At 41.0% G+C, this 17011-nt stretch overlaps 1 protein-coding gene across 1 annotated transcript in view; it reads left to right on the plus strand.

Moving 5' to 3' along the window:
• Positions 1–17011, plus strand: part of GYS2 (glycogen synthase 2) — a 74593-nt gene that overhangs the window by 21539 nt on the left and 36043 nt on the right. Inside the window, exon 5 of the mRNA XM_024196330.2 lies at positions 14930–15074. Within this exon, the coding sequence (XP_024052098.2) occupies positions 14930–15074 (145 nt within the window). The remainder of the gene's footprint in view (positions 1–14929; positions 15075–17011) is intronic.

Here is a 17011-nt window from a genome sequence, read left to right on the forward strand (position 1 = left end):
GAGAGGCCCTGTGGCCAGTTGAGTAGGTAATGGCTACAGCACCCACCTAGCTGGGGGCTAGTCTTAGAGCTAACGCTTAAGCTGCTGTGTTTTACAGCACTTTTTACCAGGGTAAGGATGTAGAAAAAATGGTCTATTACAGTAATCTCTGTGTAGTTAACATACAACTGGGTTCCTATTATGAGGCTCATTTTGCCTTCCTCCAACCTGCCCCTGCTCCCTTGTAAGTCAAACAGAAATCTGTACTCTCTCAAATTTTTAGGGTTAAGTCTTATTGGCAGCTAGAATTTTTTCTCAGTTTTTTGACTAATTTGTGTTTGAAATTAAAAGACCTATTCAAAATATCTTTCTTGAAATTTTGGTAGAGTGTCGGTTTTTGTTTTATGTTCCCCTCTGTCAACTTCATGATATCACATTACAGCACAAAATGGAAAACATAAGTAGAATTTTATTACGGTCCTCGGATATATTTGCTGTTTAGCAACCGCAGGTACAGGGTGGGATCTGTGTTTTACAAATGCGGATACAGAGAGAAATGGATTTTGAGATTGGTTTATGCATCACGGATTCATCCTTTTATGAATCATGCCAAAGCGCTTTTAAAAATCCCACCCTAAAAGAATACTTAGCTGTGGTAGCTCAGAATTTAGTATCCTGCAAAATAGTGGCTGTTTTGTAGGAGCATCTTTACGACTTCTTAGAGTTAAACTTGAACTAAAAAGTGCAGTGATATCCTCATACATGTCAGTTCACTTGTCATATTGCTGTAAAATAAGCTAGATAGCATGCTAAAAATGAATGAAGTGTCCCGGTCTATGGACTGTACTTCCTTGATACAGAGAATTGAAGAGAATTGTACATCTTTAACCATAATCTTTCTTGCAAAAATTAAATTTAAGATTGAGCTCGTCTGCTGTATGAGTCTATAAAAGGACAACAGTAAAATGCAAACCTTTTTTTTTTAATTCCCTACCTTTCCTGTGTTCTCAAATCAAAGCCATGCTCTCTACAGCACAGAGAATTTCTGAGTAGCAACATAAATATATATCAATACAAAAATATTTATCTTCTGAAATCCCATTCATTGCTATGGTGATAGTTAAAAACAGACATATTTCTCTCTCTGAGAATACCTTTTATGTATTAATATCACCTCTGAAGTTTTATTATTAATCTCTGCAAATATACTTTAATGATGGAGGCTAATGGAATTCCACAGCTCATTCCTTCAGGCAGGTTGACATTTAAAGGGTACTGATGCAGGAAATTGTGCGAGGCTGTTACACGACTGTTTCACAGACACTTACGGTGCATTAAAGCTCTTCCTGACAAGCCGTAACATTTACTAAGAGATCAGCTGTCTTAATGAGGGCGTCTTTGGCTGTAAAAAGGTCAGCCTGGCCCAAAAGCCAGATGAGAAACATAAGGGGCTGATCTAGCACACACTCATTAAATGATACAGATAGGCAGGTCTTTAGAGGATATTCTTGCTGTTGTCTTTTAGTAGTAGACTATTAAGGTCAAACAAGTGATTTGTCCAGTGATAAAGACTCTCCAGGGCTTTCTAGTGTTTAACCTTTGGATGAGACAATATACCTTTAAAGGGCATGTCACTTTTTTTCCCTTTCCAAAGTACAGCACATAGTTTTCCTGTTTCAGGCCAATTGGATTTTTTTTAAATGGAATTTAAGCTCTCACTTTTGATCAGTGTTTCTTGGAAGGAACATACTTTGCTTAAAGCTGAAGGAAAATATCTGAGACAGGTGGGAAAGAACCAATGGGTGTATGTTCTACCATAGATGATAACTCTTTTATAATGCAGAGGTGAAGCAGCAGTCTAGCAGTGCCTGGGAACAAGCAGGCATGCTCAGCTCCTGCAGAAGGAGAGGGAGCCTCATGTTACCTGTACTAGCACTCAGTGTAGAAAAACAAGGATTGGCTTTAATGAGCTCCAAAGAGAACCCTGCCTAGCCCTAATCAGGAGGTACTGTCAAAGAACTGGTGTGCCGTGAGGAAGGAGGGCTAAATGATGAGATAGACAGGATCAGGTTTCAAAAGACACAGGGGATAGGGCAAGGCTACACTCTGATTCCTATTTGAGTATACGAAGGAACAGATTGCAAAGCATTTCTTTCTTTCTGATGTACTTCTTGCAGGAGAAAATGCCTCCTATCCATATTCTTAACAAGGTACAACAAATGAATACAAACATAAAGGACACAAATGCATAGCCTGATGTAAGCCCACTGACGTCAATAGATGTATACCAGAGATTAATTTGGCCCAAGTTCCCTACATTTGGGAATAAACCTTAACATCAGGAATTTTATAAAGCAACATGTAATCCCAAGTGTAAAGTTACTGACATTTTCCCCATCATTGTAAGCAGAGGGGAGCTAGAACTGTGAGGGCCTCCCACCTCGTGCACGATGCTCCCCGGCCGAGCCAAAACCTTTTGATTCAGAAATCTGATTGCAAGTTTGTGCTGCTTGAAACAAAACAGCCACTGAAGAGACTGTAACAGACCCGGGACCAATTCTCCAGTGTAGGATCAGCCTAGCCACAAGTACATCACCCTTAGCGTATGGGGTATGGTCAAGGAAAACAGAGCTTAGATGGCATTCCTTTGCTCTCCAGCGATCCCTGGTTGCTAGAATGACCCCAGAGGACCATTGGCTAGTCCTGATGATGTGACCCTAAAGTTCCAGATTCTGGGCTCAGGTCCACTAGTGTAAATGTGAAGTAATTCCACTGAATTTGGCAAAGTCACTCTGGATTTACAACGGTGTGACTGAGAGAATCTGCCTGTATCAGTGTAGATTAGACTCATATATTTTTATGAAATTAGATGCTTGTATAGTTTGTTCTCATTTGCTTATGCGGACAATCGAAAAAGAAAAATCTAATTTAATCATTCTGTTTGTTTTGGATCCTGTATTATTCAGGAGAACTTTCTAGAAGTGTAAACAGCTGTTTCATTCTCTGTTTTCTGCAGACAGGTGTCTTGTATAGAACGCACCATTTCCCCAATGAGATAAAGAACAAGGGTTGCTCATCACACCCACGCTATGGCTGAACTTGTAATTCATCTCAGAATGCAAAGCCATGAATGGGCCAAACTCATCTCTGGTGTAACTGGCCCCATTGCCCCCCTAGCTTGCAGTTGGGTTACATGGCTCAGGGGATTGGTAATTGGATAATAAGCCTTTCACTTCTAGGTCACTAGTTCAAATCTGGTCCAGGTCAGTACAGACTTAAAGCCCATTACCATCTAACAGCTGTTAATGTCAGAGTGAAACAAAATGTACACTTTTTTTGCTTGCATTCAAGATTATGAAGTTTGAATAACACCCCTATTGAGGGGGAAACAACAAGAAAACAAAGAAAAATTAATGGGATGTCATTAGTGCGGTATAATGTTCCTATGTGGCTTTTTTGTCGGCATCTCTGCTTGGGGGAATGAAGTGGTCAGGGACCCATAATACGAGCTTGATTTTTTTCGTCTGTTCAAATCCAGCCAAGGTCAGTAATCACCAAAGGTTATGTTCTGATGGCTGTTCAGTGACATGAGTAGGGTATTCTCCGTCTGGCTTCCACAAGATAACTGTCCATGGCACTAACTGGCATCCTTTTTAACAGTTGCAGCAGAGAAGCCAGGGATTCTCCGTGCTAGAGGCTAATAGGCTAGCTAGCATCTTTCAAGCCAGAGGGTGGAGACCTTGCTGTATAGCTCAGATATCAAGTGGTGGAGGCCCCCCGGGTGAGCTGGACATTGGTCCCGCTGTCTCCAGAATTGGAGATCTCCTGAACTATGGTCAGAGGGACTGGCTGGACCCTGTGGTATTACCCAGCACGTGGTGTTGCCTACCCCTGTGCCTCCCACTGAGTGCTCCAGGAGGTGAAAGCTGCCCTGCCCTCTGCCTCTCTCTTGTAACATGAGTGGCTGCTGCAGGAAGGTGCACACCGCCTGCCTATGGTCCCTCTCTCATTTGAGGGGCGGGGCTTTTTGTTCTGGTGGACTCTGCCCACCCTTCCAGGAATTCACATAGGCTGGCACCTTTCGTAATTTCACTGAAATATATTGGCGGCTTCAGTGTAATTCCTGGGGGACAGAGCTCCACATCAGAACTAACAGTTTCAGCAAATAAGCCAATGAACAGAAGGGTCAAACTTCTTTCTCATAATAGCAGTAGTCCTTTCAAAGTGGGTTTGTGGAGCACTGGCTAGACACAATGGGCAAGTCCGTTGGCAAAAGTCTCTGGCGCTAGCAACTAAGTCTCTCACAAGTACTGAAAATTCACCTTAAGATTTTATAGTTTAAAAATACTGCACATGGAAAAACTATGGTCTGACTGACTCTCCGTGGTTTTGCACCTTGTGTAGTTATTTACATGGGTGCCTAGTTGGTGTAAAACATGAGTATTCTGATCTGGTAGCTTTTTTACCCCTAGCCTGCACAGTTTTATAAATGATTCTACAAGAGGCAAAGTAGTGCAGAGCTGGGCATAATGACTAAATTAATGCACTGTAAAGTCTCAGTTGAAACTACCTGCTTGTGGCATTTTTGTTGGCACCATAGCAGGTCCAGTTCTCATTTCTTTTTACGGCAGTGCCGCTCCCACAGTCATTGAGCTCATCATTATGCAAAGTTGATCCGCTTTATTAGAAGAGCAGCTAATGCAAATCTGACTTAAGCCAGGATGTGTAGTTTTTATTCTTATTTAGTGCGGCTAAGCTACAGAAGAAGGAAAATTCTACTATTTGCCATTTACATAAGAGAACAATAAATAAGGAGTTAAATTTTGGGTTTTAAATATATAACTAGTTCCTCTTAATCTTTATTCAATAGCATGCCAGAGCTGCTGTGTTCTTTTCCCCTGAGTTGGAAATGAAGAAGGTTCTGCTCCATAGGGACAAGGGTCTAGTAATTAGAGCAATGGATTGGGGATCAGGACTCTTGGGTTTCATTCCCAGTTCTGTCACTGACTATTCCCAGCTGTTCCACAGACCTACTCTGTGACCTTAGGCAAGTCATTTTCACAGATTTTAAGGCCAGAAGGGATGCTTATGATCATTTAGCCTGATCTTCTGCGTAACAGGGTCCAGAGAACCTCTCCCAATAATTCCTGCATCCAGCCCATAACTTCTATTTGAGCAACAACATATCTTTTACAAAGGGACCCAGGCTTGATTTAAAGTGATTTACAAGTGATGGAGAATCCTCCACATCCATAGATAAGTTGTACCAATGGTTAATTACTCTCACTGTTAAAAATGTTCACCTTATTTCTAGTATGAATTTGTCTAGCTTCAGTGTCCAACCATTGGATCTCATTCTGACTTTTTCTGCTGTCTAGTATCAGGAATCTCATACCTATGTAGGCCCTCGTACATTGTGAAGAGTCACTCCTTAACCTCCTCTTAGATAAACTAATTAGATTGAGCTTCTTTAGTCTCTTATGCTTTCCAGACCTCAAATTGTTCTTGTTGCTCTTTTCCAAACCCTTTGCAATTTGTCAACATCCATTTTGAAGTGTGGACAGCAGAACTGGACACAGTATTCCAGTAATGGTCTCTCTAATGCTGCAAACAGAGGTGATGCCACCTCCCTACTCCTTCTTGATATTCCCTTGTTCACACATCCAGGGGTCATGTTAACGGTCTTAGTTACAAGCAAAAGTCACACAAAGTATTGTAACAGCCACACAGCCTTGTACTTGAGGCTGTTGTGGCAGACATTGCAGATTCAGAGTCATAGAGGTAATGGCCAGAAGGGACCTGTAAACCATTTAGTCTGATCTCCTGTATATCAGAGGCCACTAACACAACCAAACACCCACACACCAAACCCAACAACTGAAATGATTCCTCTATCTACTTACATGGTCCCCATCATCATGTTATCTGAGCAGCTCACAAACAATGACTAGAGTTTAATAATGATTGATAATCCATTTAGCCTCACAATACCCACATGAAGTAGGAAAGTACTTCTATCCCCATTTTACAGGTGGGAAAACAGAGGCACTAAAAGACTAACTTACTACAAGTCACTCAGGATCTCTTTGGCAGGGCTTGGTATTGAGCACAGATGTCCTGAGTTCCAGCTCAGTACCTTAGCAACAAGAGTAACTTTTCTTTTCCGCTTCAGTGGAATGTGCGTTTACACCCAGCGTATCAAATGATGGATTGGGAGCCATAATAGTGATGTGGGGGCACAGCCATTCACACTGCAATTGACCAGTGCTGAAAAATTCTGATACACATTTCAAACCCTCATCCTCAGACTGGGGATGTCCAGATTAAGGGTTTTGTTTTACACCTATCTCTTCTTCACACAAATCACATTCACGTGTAAAAAGACTCAAAATACCCAAGTTCACTTTTTCAAATGATACACTTGTCAACTTGGCACCATACTGAGTGCATGATGTTTTTGCATAGCCCACAATTTCCCTAAGGATTCAAGGTGACTTAGGGAGCATGAGCTTTTTTTTGCTATACTTTTGTACAGTGAATACATGACAAACACTCTCAGTTGGGAATGCCATTTTCACTGAACCCCCTCATTGCAAAAAGAATGATGTTGCTAAAACAGAAGTTAGGTTAGAGTATCTGGATTGAGAGTTTTGTCTCATCCCATTGTAGAGTTAGGGTCCAGCTGTGAAGTTTGATTCTGGATCTCAGTCCAAACTTCCCTACAGTTTGGGAGTGTTTGGATTGGGGGATTTTTGTTTGGCATACTATAAAGATAGAAGTTGGTCATAATGTGTAGATTTAACTCAAGACTTCCCCAGACTTCAGGGATGGTCACCTCTGGAGTTTGAGACTTTCAATAGCCATGAAGTAGGAGTAAAAAACAGAAGTATGTTCAGATGAAATGAAAAAAATGATCTCTGAGCAGAGATGAGGTTATGAATTTGCCATAATCAGGGTGGGTTTTTTTTGTTTGTTTGTTTGTTTTGTTTGTAGTCACTTTATCAATAATGACTGGTGTGAACTAGAGCTGGTTGAAAGTTTTCTGACAAATGTTTGTCATTGAAAAACATGTCAATTTTGATGACCGTTTTTGATTTTCTGAAGTGACATTTCAAAGCAGAACATTTTATTTCTAGATATATATTCAAATGAAAATGTTTTGTTTCATTTCAAAATGTGAATTTGAAACAAAACATTTTGTTTCAAAATGTTGACTCACACCAAGACATTTAATTTCAAATTGAAATTTTGAGTTTAAATAGCCTTTTAATGTCATTTGATGTGCAAATGTCAATTTGAAACAAAAAAATTAGTTTTGAATTCTTTTTTTCCAACCAGTTCTACTTGCAACTTTCATCTGACAGTATATTTAGCATTCCAAGGTTTATCTATTTTTTTTTAAAACTCTGTTATTGCTGTGACTGGAGATGTGAAAGTTGGAGGTTTTAGTCTGCAAAGGGCACAGAGTTGAATGTTTTTGAGCTTCATGCTGGGTTAGGAACTCTGTTGAATCTGAAAACTCCAAATGGAACTCAGCTGAAACCACTGACTTTTGATTGTAAACTACAAAGCCATGAATCAAACTAGAAATCCATCACAGGACTCCATGCAGAGAGAAGAAGTTAGTTCAAAATTTGCTCCAGGATTGCATGAAACTAAGTCCCATGGTGTTTTTCACAACATTATGTATTTGTAACCCTTCCCTCTTTTTCTTTTGAAATTGAAATAGATTTTAAGGGCAAAAATTTTCCTCTCTAATCCCCTCATTCTAACTCTAATGTTCTTCTTGGTTTATTACTCGTCAGCTCAATGAGATCTCTACATGTGCAGAACGAGCTGACGAGTAATAAACCAAACAGAACATTAGAGTTAGAACGAGGGGATTAGAGAGGAAAATTTTTGTCCTTAAAATCCGTGTGAAGAAGAAACCTAAAGCAGTCTTGGGTCTTGTCTACACTGGCAAGTTTCTGCACAGAAAAGCATCTTTTTGCGTTGTAACTCCCGAGGTGTACATACTGCCAAGCCACTTAGTGTGCAGAAACTTCGCAGTTGCAGCGCTATAAAAAAACCACCCCACCGAGAGGCGTACAGCTTTCTGCGCCGGGGATACAGTGCTGCGGTGCCAGTGTTGACATCCTGGTCGATTACAGCGCTGCAATTGGCCTCCGGGAGGTGTCCCACAATGGCTGTTCTCGCTTCTCTGGTCATTGGTTTGAACTCTACTGCCCTCAGGTGCCCAACCATCATCTCTACCCCTTAAATTCCTTGGGAATTTTGAAAGTCCCCTTCCTGTTTGCTTGGTGACGTGTGCAGTGGTCTCAGCGCATCTTTCCAGGTGACTATGCCTGCTCCACGCACCAGGCGATCCCCTGCTTGAAGCAATGCGGAGCTGCTGGAGCTCATCAGCATTTGGGGAGAGGAGATTGTCCAGGCCCGGCTGCGCTCCAGCCATAGGAATTATGATACCTATGGACAAGTTTCACGATGCATGACAGAAAGGGGCCATGACCGGGACATAATGCAGTGCAGGGTCAAAGTGAAGGCACTGAGGAATGCCTACCACAAGGCGCAGGAGGCAAACCGCCACTCCGGTGCTGCGCCCATGAGCTGCCAGTTCTACAAAGAGCTGGACGCAATACTCTGTGGTGACCCCACCTCCACTGTGAAGGCCACTGTGGATACTTTGGTGGCTCGCATGCCAGTCAGGAGTGGACTGAGCGAGGAGGAGGAAATCAAATAGTAAGTGGCAGGCCTGCCCCTGTGCTAGCATTCACATTGGCAGATATGCAGTAGAACAAAAGCAACCCACAGTTTCCAAGTAGACACTTCAATCTGCACTCTCTATCCTGTTGTGTTGTCTCATCACTTAAGTACCAGTTAACCTGGCCTTCAACTCATCTAAGACTATTATTTTCTGAAGTCATCATTCAAGCCTGCTAAGAGGTAGACAATGAGATTTCTCTCTCCACCTTGTAAGTAAGGTCAAAAGCCAGGACCCAACATCTCTGTAAGTAGCAGAAGCTGCAGCAGAAAGAACCACAGAAAGAGGATGAACTGTGGGAGGAGGAACAATGTGATTAAAAATGAGATCTGCTTCCTCCCCACTAATAGAACCATGTTGATGCTGCTCAAGAACTTGGTCTAGAAGTCATGCAAGAGCATCCAGAAACAAAACCTTTCTCATTTTCAGAAGCTGAAGAATTTGATAGCAGTGAGGAAGGGGGAATCAATATTCAAGCATTGCATAAAGAAACAAAAATGAACAAGAATGACAAATAATATTCTGGATAGGGTTTTTATGGAATTTGAGTATTCGGGCTCTGTTGTCATTGGAGTCAGGAGGAAGTTTTTAACTAGACCTGGTCAAAATTTCCCAAATTTGGAGTTTTTAATTAACATTTTTAGCAATTCAATTTTTGGGGGGGGGGGGAACCAAAACACTTTTAATAAAATATTTGGGGCTTTGCACTAGCTCTATAGTTGTTGAAATTTTTTGACGATCAAAAACTATCAATGATTTTTTTTTTTAAACTAAAAACATTTTTGAAAAATTCCTGCACACTTTTCTCATGTTTTTTCCCCACCAACTCTAGATTTACCATTCTCTTTAGTGGGGGCAGAGTAGAAAATCCCACCCTTAATATCTGATTTTTTTCAGAAGTGCCGTTGACCCAGAGTTCCTTCTGAAGTCACTGGGAGCTACCAGTGCTCAGGACCTTTCAAATCAGGCCATTAATGCCTGTAAGAAAAAGTTCATTGCAGATTCTTCAAGAAACACTGTGTGGTAATTGACACCTGCATATATGAGGCTGGAACTAAGACCACTGATAAAGACAAAAAGGCCCATATCATGGCATTCTGAAAGATGAAGATTGGTTGGGTGGTTAAGTTACTGGATTGGGACTCAGGAGATCTGGCTTCAGTTACTAATCCATTCTGTCAAAACATTGACACCCATATATGTCATCAGCAGGTTTGGAACATTTTGATCCATGACAAAGATCTCTGCTACTTGAGCTAACAGAATAACTGATAGCAATAGTAGGTTGTCATCCTCTATGTGGAGCAGCCACTAGAGGGGGATGGGAGACACACTTTGATAATGGGTTTTACAGATATTTGCTGACAGCAGAGGGATGTTGAAACTCTGGAATCTTGGATTCCATTCCGAGAGCCTTTTGCCCCTGTCCTTTCCAGCCTCAGCCTGTCCCAGTCCAGTCCTCCCCCTTCCCCCATCCCCAACCTCCTTCCAATTCCTTGACTAGTTTGATTCCCCCATGTGCATTGGATGTCTTGTTAAGGCACTCACAAGGTAAAATGTGCTAAGTGTCAGCCCTAGCAATAATGGAATCATGAGAATTCTGCATAAGTGAGATTCTTAATGTCATTGTAACAGCCTTCAGTACTTAATAAACGACATGTAAAAGCAGTATATGCTGTGTCCTTGCCATCAACCTTGAGAGGGTTACCTTGGTATTCCCAGCAGTGAAAGATAATTTAGGACTAATAGGATTGTAATTTAACTGTAAACCATATAATCATTGACACCTAATTAGAGTTAAGCTTTTTTAGACTACATTGTACAGATTTGGCTTTTGTAGTGGAAATTAGTGGTGACTGTTTGAACTCTTAAGCATTGGCTCTATAGTGATCTGAGTTTCCTCCCGTGCAGATCATACTGCTTATTGAGCCAACGTCACCCACTTCTATTTTCTAGTCCTCACAGCAACCCTTATAACTGCAGTAGCAATTTTAGGGACAAGAGAAATAACCTATGTTTATTGTATAGTGTCTCTCATCCCAGTGGAGCCTAAAAGAGCTTTTGCAGATGATGCTGACATGTAAGCTATCCACAGGAATTGCAACATTCACCACTGAAATGCTGCCACCTCTGGCTGGAAATCCTCAGGTGTTTAACAGTACACAGCAAAACGATGAAATTGTTCAGGACAGAAAGTAGAGAATACCATACCTGATTGCAACTGCAGCTGGGAATTTAGGTGCAAAGAACATAATTATTAGAGATGGGGAGAAGCTGAATAATTTGTATCTGGTTTTAGAGTCATAGAGTTTAAGGCCAGAAGGCACAAAAAGATCATTTAGTCTGACCTCCTGTATATCACAGCCCACCGACACCACCTAGCACTGGCGCACACAGTCCAACAGAAATGAGGACAAAGTAAATGTGCCACAGACAGAGCATAGGAGGGACTTAGGTGCACCTGTCTCAAGGTTCCCGCAATGGCAGGGAAATGATTCAGTGAGAGAGACCCAGATAATCCTGGCACACTCACATTACGGAGGAAGGTGAACAAACCCCAAGGTCACTGCCAAAAGGACCCGGGGAAAATTCCTTCCCAACCCTACATATGGTGATCAGTTAGACCCAGAGCACGTGCGTAAGAACCTGAGAGAGAGAAAATTCTCAGGGCTACATTAGAGCCCTGACCCACCCTGCCCAATATCCCAACTCCAGCTGTGGCCATTTCTGAGGTTTCAGAGGAAGGAGATAATAAAACCTCCCAGAATACATTGGAGAAAAAGATCCCTTCCTGACCCCTGTTGGTGCCTGGCTGAAACCCTGAAACATGAGTTTTAGGAACATAAGCTAAACTGGAAGTGAACCCTAGAACTATTGAGCCCTGCCCGCCCCCCATCATCACAAGCAACCCCATCATACAATTGCACTCATAAATTTGTCCAGCTCTTTCTTAAAATCAATTAAGTTGTTTGTCACCACAACTCCTAGTGAGAGGCTGTTACTGGACTGGGACCAATTTATATCCATTTGTTCTTGTGCCAGCATTGTCCTTTAGCTTAACTAGCTCTTCGCCCTGCATGGTATTTATCCCTCCCCTCCCCCCAATGTATGTATAGAGAGCATTCATACCCCCTCTCAGCCTTCTTTTTGTGAAAATAAACAAGCCATGCTCTTCCACGCCTCATAAGATAGGCCTTCCATTCCCTTTATCATCCTAGTAGCTCTTCTCTGCACCCATTCCAGTTTAAATTAATCTTTCTTGAACATGCATGACCAGAATTGTACACAGTATTCCAAAAGAGGCCTTACCAGTGCCTTGTACAATGGCACTAATATTTCTCTATCTCTACTGGAAATGCTCGTCTAATACATCCTAGAATTGCCCTTTTCCCAGTCACATCACGTGGTGGATCATAGTCCTTCTGTGATAGACCCACACACCCAGGTTTCTCTTTTCCTCTGTCACTTCCAACTACTGAGCCCTCACCTTGTAGCAGAAATTCTTGTTGTTAGACCCCAAGTGCATGACCTTGCACTTTGGACTATTGAATTTCATCCCATTTCTGTCATTCCAGTCTTCAAGGTCATCCAGCTCTGCCTGTATAATATTCAGATCCTCCTCTGTATTGATGATGCCTTCCAATTTAGTATCATGAGCAGATTTCATTAGCGTGCTCTTACTTTGTGTGCCAAGGTCATTAATAAAAATATTAATCCGAATAAGGTTGCTCCCAAGACCGATCCTTGATGAACTCGACTAGTAACCTCTCTCCAGTCCGATAATTCACCTTTTAGCATAACCCATTTCCTTCTCCCCTTTAGCCAATGCCTTATTCACCTTACAATGCTTATACTGCTCCTCATCTTCCCTAATTTAACTAATAATTTCCCATGTGGCACCATGTCAGATGCTTTATTGAAGTCTAAATATATCAGATCTACTGCACTTCCCTTATTTAAAAAAAAAACAACAAGTTATTTTCACAAAGAAGGAAAATAGATTAGTCTGGCATGAGCTACCTTTGGTAAACCCATGTTGCATTATATGCCCTTTACCATGTACCTCTAGGAATTTAATTATTCTTTCCTTCACAATTTGCTCTAAAATATTGCGTACTACAGAGGTCAAACTAATGGGTCTGTAATTTCCTGGGTCATGCTTTTCTCTTTTTTAAATATAGGCACGACATTAGATATTCTCCAGTCATATGGTACAACCCCCAAATAGGTAGATTTATTAAAAATTCTTGCTACTGGACTAGCAATCTCATGTGCCAGTTCTTTCAGTATTCTGGGATGGAAGTTTATCTGGTCCCCCTCCAATTTGAGCCCATTAAGCTCTTTAAATTTTTCTTCCAACTCAAATGTGATAATTTCCATTTCTAGACGCTCATTTCCATCAGCCATATAGCCGTCAAGCCTATGTTCCATGTTATCATTGTTATTGAAAATGGAGGCAAAGTATTCATTTAGTTTGGGGCCATTCCTAGATTTTCTGTAATCTCCTTCTCAGCTACGCTGCCTGGTGGTCCAACCTCATCCTCCTTTATTCTCTTTTTATTTATATAACTCAAAAAACATTTATTATTTATTTGGATTTCTTGGCAAGGTCTAATTCAGCTTGACTTTTAGCAATTCTGACTTTATTCCTACATTTTCTAGTCTCCATGATGTAGCTTGCTTTGCTGATCAAGCCCCTTTCCATTCTGTATCGGTTCTCTGCTTACTCCTAATAATGTTTCCAAGGTGAATATGCATCCAGCTAGGTCTGGAGCCTTTCTCTACAAGTTTTTTCCCTTTTCTTGGGATGCAAATTTCAGATAATTTTTGTATAGCTGATTTGAAGACATTCCAGCCTCCTCCACATTTAAATCCTTGAGCTCTTCAGTCCAGCTGATTTCTTTAACTAATTCCCTTAATTTCCCTGCCCTTTTGAAATTTAAAAACCATAGTTGATGACCTGGTTTTGATTATCCTTCCATTTAATTTAAACTGACTCAACTCATGATCACTTAAACCAAGGTTATTTCTTACAACCTGCTCTTCTATGATGTCCTCACTACTTACTAACGCCAAGTCTAGAATGGCATCACCTCTTGTTGGTTCAGTAATGATTTGATGAAGAAAACTGTCATCTATCACAGCCAAGAATAACTGGGTCTTACCACAATTAGAAGCATTTCTTCTCCAATCTATATCCGGGAAGTTAGTCTGCCATTATAACACAGTTCCCAAAAGTATTCATCTCTATTAATTTTAATGAAATCAGTATTCATATCCGAGTCAGATCTGGGGTCTATAGCAGCAGAGTCCTAACACTATCCCAACAGAAGTTCTCTTACAATCCTTTCCCAAAGTGTGTTTGATTCAAACAGGTTCTGTTTTGTCCCTACTATCACTTCCTATTTCTTTACAGTTTACTGTTTTGTTGCTGTACAGTGCTACCCCCACCACCTTTACCTTTATTCCTGTCTCTACTAAACAGCACATACCCTTCAATACCTGTATACTTCCCCCAAAGCTTAGGGATGTTCAGACCTTAGTTAAGTCCAGTATAGAGCTAGGGCCAGCTACAAAGTTTGAATCTGAATTGGACATATTTCAGAGCTTGGGGTGTTTGCATCTGGGATTTTGATTTGAGCCCATCTCTAGAAATTACCTGAGTTGGAACTGAATTGAATGAGAAGATTATATCTTTCAAGTGACAGTAAATAATAATGGTGGAATTGGTGTGACAGCATTTAAAAGTACCAGAAAATGTCAGTTTCAGGTGTCTCAAAGAACAAAATGAGAGAAGAGGAACTTTACTTTTTCATCTAATGCAGGGGTCGGCAACCTTTCAGAAGTCTTCATTTATTCACTCTGTATTACTGGCACGCGAAACCTTAAATCATTTTAATGTTTTTAGAAGGTCTCTTTCTATAAGTCTATAATATATAACTAAACTATTGTTGTATGTGAAGTAAATAAGGTTTTAAAAATGTTTAAGAAGCTTCATTTAAAATTAAATTAAAATGCAGAGCCCTCCCAGACTGGTGGCCAGGACCCAGGCAGTGTGAGTGCCACTGAAAATCAGCTCGCGTGCCACCTTTGGCATGCATGCCATAGGTTGCCTACCCCTGATCTAATGTATGGTCAATTGTTTGAAGTAGCATATCACACAGGTGTATTGTTTTTGTTGTTCAACAGTTTGACATAGACAAAGAAGCAGGAGAGAGAGAGATTTACCATCGGTACTGTATGGAACGGGCGTCTGTACATTGTGCCCATGTTTTCACCACGGTTTCTCAGATAACAGCCATAGAAGCAGAACACATGCTTAAGAGAAAAGCCGGTAAGACTTGAACCTGCCTTCCTATACTAACTTCTCACTGTGGTTAAATTGACCTTGATATGATGAGAGGTGGACACAGAGAGAGAGAGAGAGAGAGAGAGGCATACACAGCAGCCTTGCTACACTTAGGAAAACAGCCGTAGCTGACAATAGGTGTCAACTGAACTGGTGCTGAGCACATTTTAACTGCAAATGTAACCAAAGACCAATTTAAATTCAGCACCATTTGAGTAACTGTGGTTAGCATTTGTGGGAATCCTAGTTTATCACCAGGATTGTTAATTTTATTTCAGCAGGTTTATCTAAGCCCCAAGAGCTTTGTCTATATTAGTGCTCCCACACATGTTCAGCTGAACTGGTGAAAGCATCAGTGGGAATTTTGTAATACATTTACCCACTGTCACACAATGCACAGTCAACCTATGGAACTCTTTGCCAGAGGATGTTGTGAAGGCCAAGACTATACCAGGATTAAAAAAAGAACTAGAAGTTCATGGATGATAGGTCCATCAATGGCTATTAGCCAGGATGGACAGGGATGGTGTCCCTAGGCTCTGTTAGCTAGAAGCTGGGAATGGGCAACAGGGGATGGATCACTTGATGATTACCTGTTCTGTTCATTCCCTCTGGGGAACCTGGCATTGGCCACTGTCCGAAGACAGGATACTGGGCTAGATGGACCTCTGGTCTGACCCAGTATGGCCATTCTTATGTTCTCGTGTTCACTGTTGACACACACAGCCTCTGAGCTTCTTTGCTTTGATGGGTTGAAGCCCAGCCACATAACATTACATCAGCACTTAGATACTAGTGATTGACCCGTTAGCAATATAGGTGGACAGATACATTGATATAAGAAAGGGGTGTTAAATGTAATTTTCTTTCCTATGGTAATATTTTTTTCTTTTATTAAAATAAGGAAGGAGTGAATAGGGCAAAACCAAAGTGTGATTCTAGGCAGTTCATTTTATTGCATGTCCTGGTGCTTAGAGGATGAGCAAGCCGATACTTCTATCCAGATGTGTCCTGCAAGTACCGACAGAATACTTTGTGAGCACAAGCCACGCTGCTCCAAATATGGGCATGCATCTTTAGAAAAACACTGCAAAAATGTTTTGGAGACTATTTAGCAAATGATTTTCCAATATTAATTACTTGGCCATTTTCAAACATAAATATACTAAAATTGCTTTGGACTACATTACAGAATAGCTATCTCAAAAAATTCACTTTTTGTTTACTTTTTACAATTTTACTTTAATTGAGTGCTCGTGGAAGGTTTTGGATTGACAGCCCTGAAAATTGAAATCCTGTCAGGCCGTAAAATAGGTCTGGCTCAGGGAGTGGCACTCTGATTACCACCACAATACCCTCTCGCCTTAATGCCTCAACCCTAAACTGTACAGATTACGCCTATGGGTAAGAGAGAAGTACACAGTCCGTTGCCTGTTCAGTTCTTTGCCTCAATACTGAGACTTGCAACAAGGGCACTATCAATTTTAAATGTAAGGCCAGGATTTTCAAAATGATGAGTGTTTTGTGGTTGTCTAATTTCTGGGGCCCCTTAAGGAGTCTGATTTCCAGAAAGATCAGAGCACCTGCCCTCTGAAAATCAGATTCCTTTAAAATGTCTTCTGTTGAGCACCAAAAAAAGGAGGCATCCCAAAATAATGATCGCTCTTGAAAATCCAGACCTACACTTTTTGAGTTACAGGAGTTCAAAAAAACTGTGTTGGTCTGATTCCAATACTATTTTGTGGCTCAAGCCTGCAAACCCTGTGCAAATAGAGTTTGCACTGAAGCCAGGGAGAATTCCATGCGGAGTGGCCTTGCAGGAGTGGGACTCTTATTTTTAGTCCTTCAACTTTGATTTGGTTTCTTCTATGTTTTTTTTTTTTTAAGTTTGGTTGCTGGTGGTTTTTTTTTTTTTTTTTTTT

This window comes from Terrapene carolina, unplaced genomic scaffold (genome assembly GCF_002925995.2).
Source record: "Terrapene carolina triunguis isolate 2854851 unplaced genomic scaffold, T_m_triunguis-2.0 Scaffold112, whole genome shotgun sequence".
NCBI classification, from domain to species: Eukaryota; Metazoa; Chordata; order Testudines; family Emydidae; genus Terrapene; species Terrapene triunguis.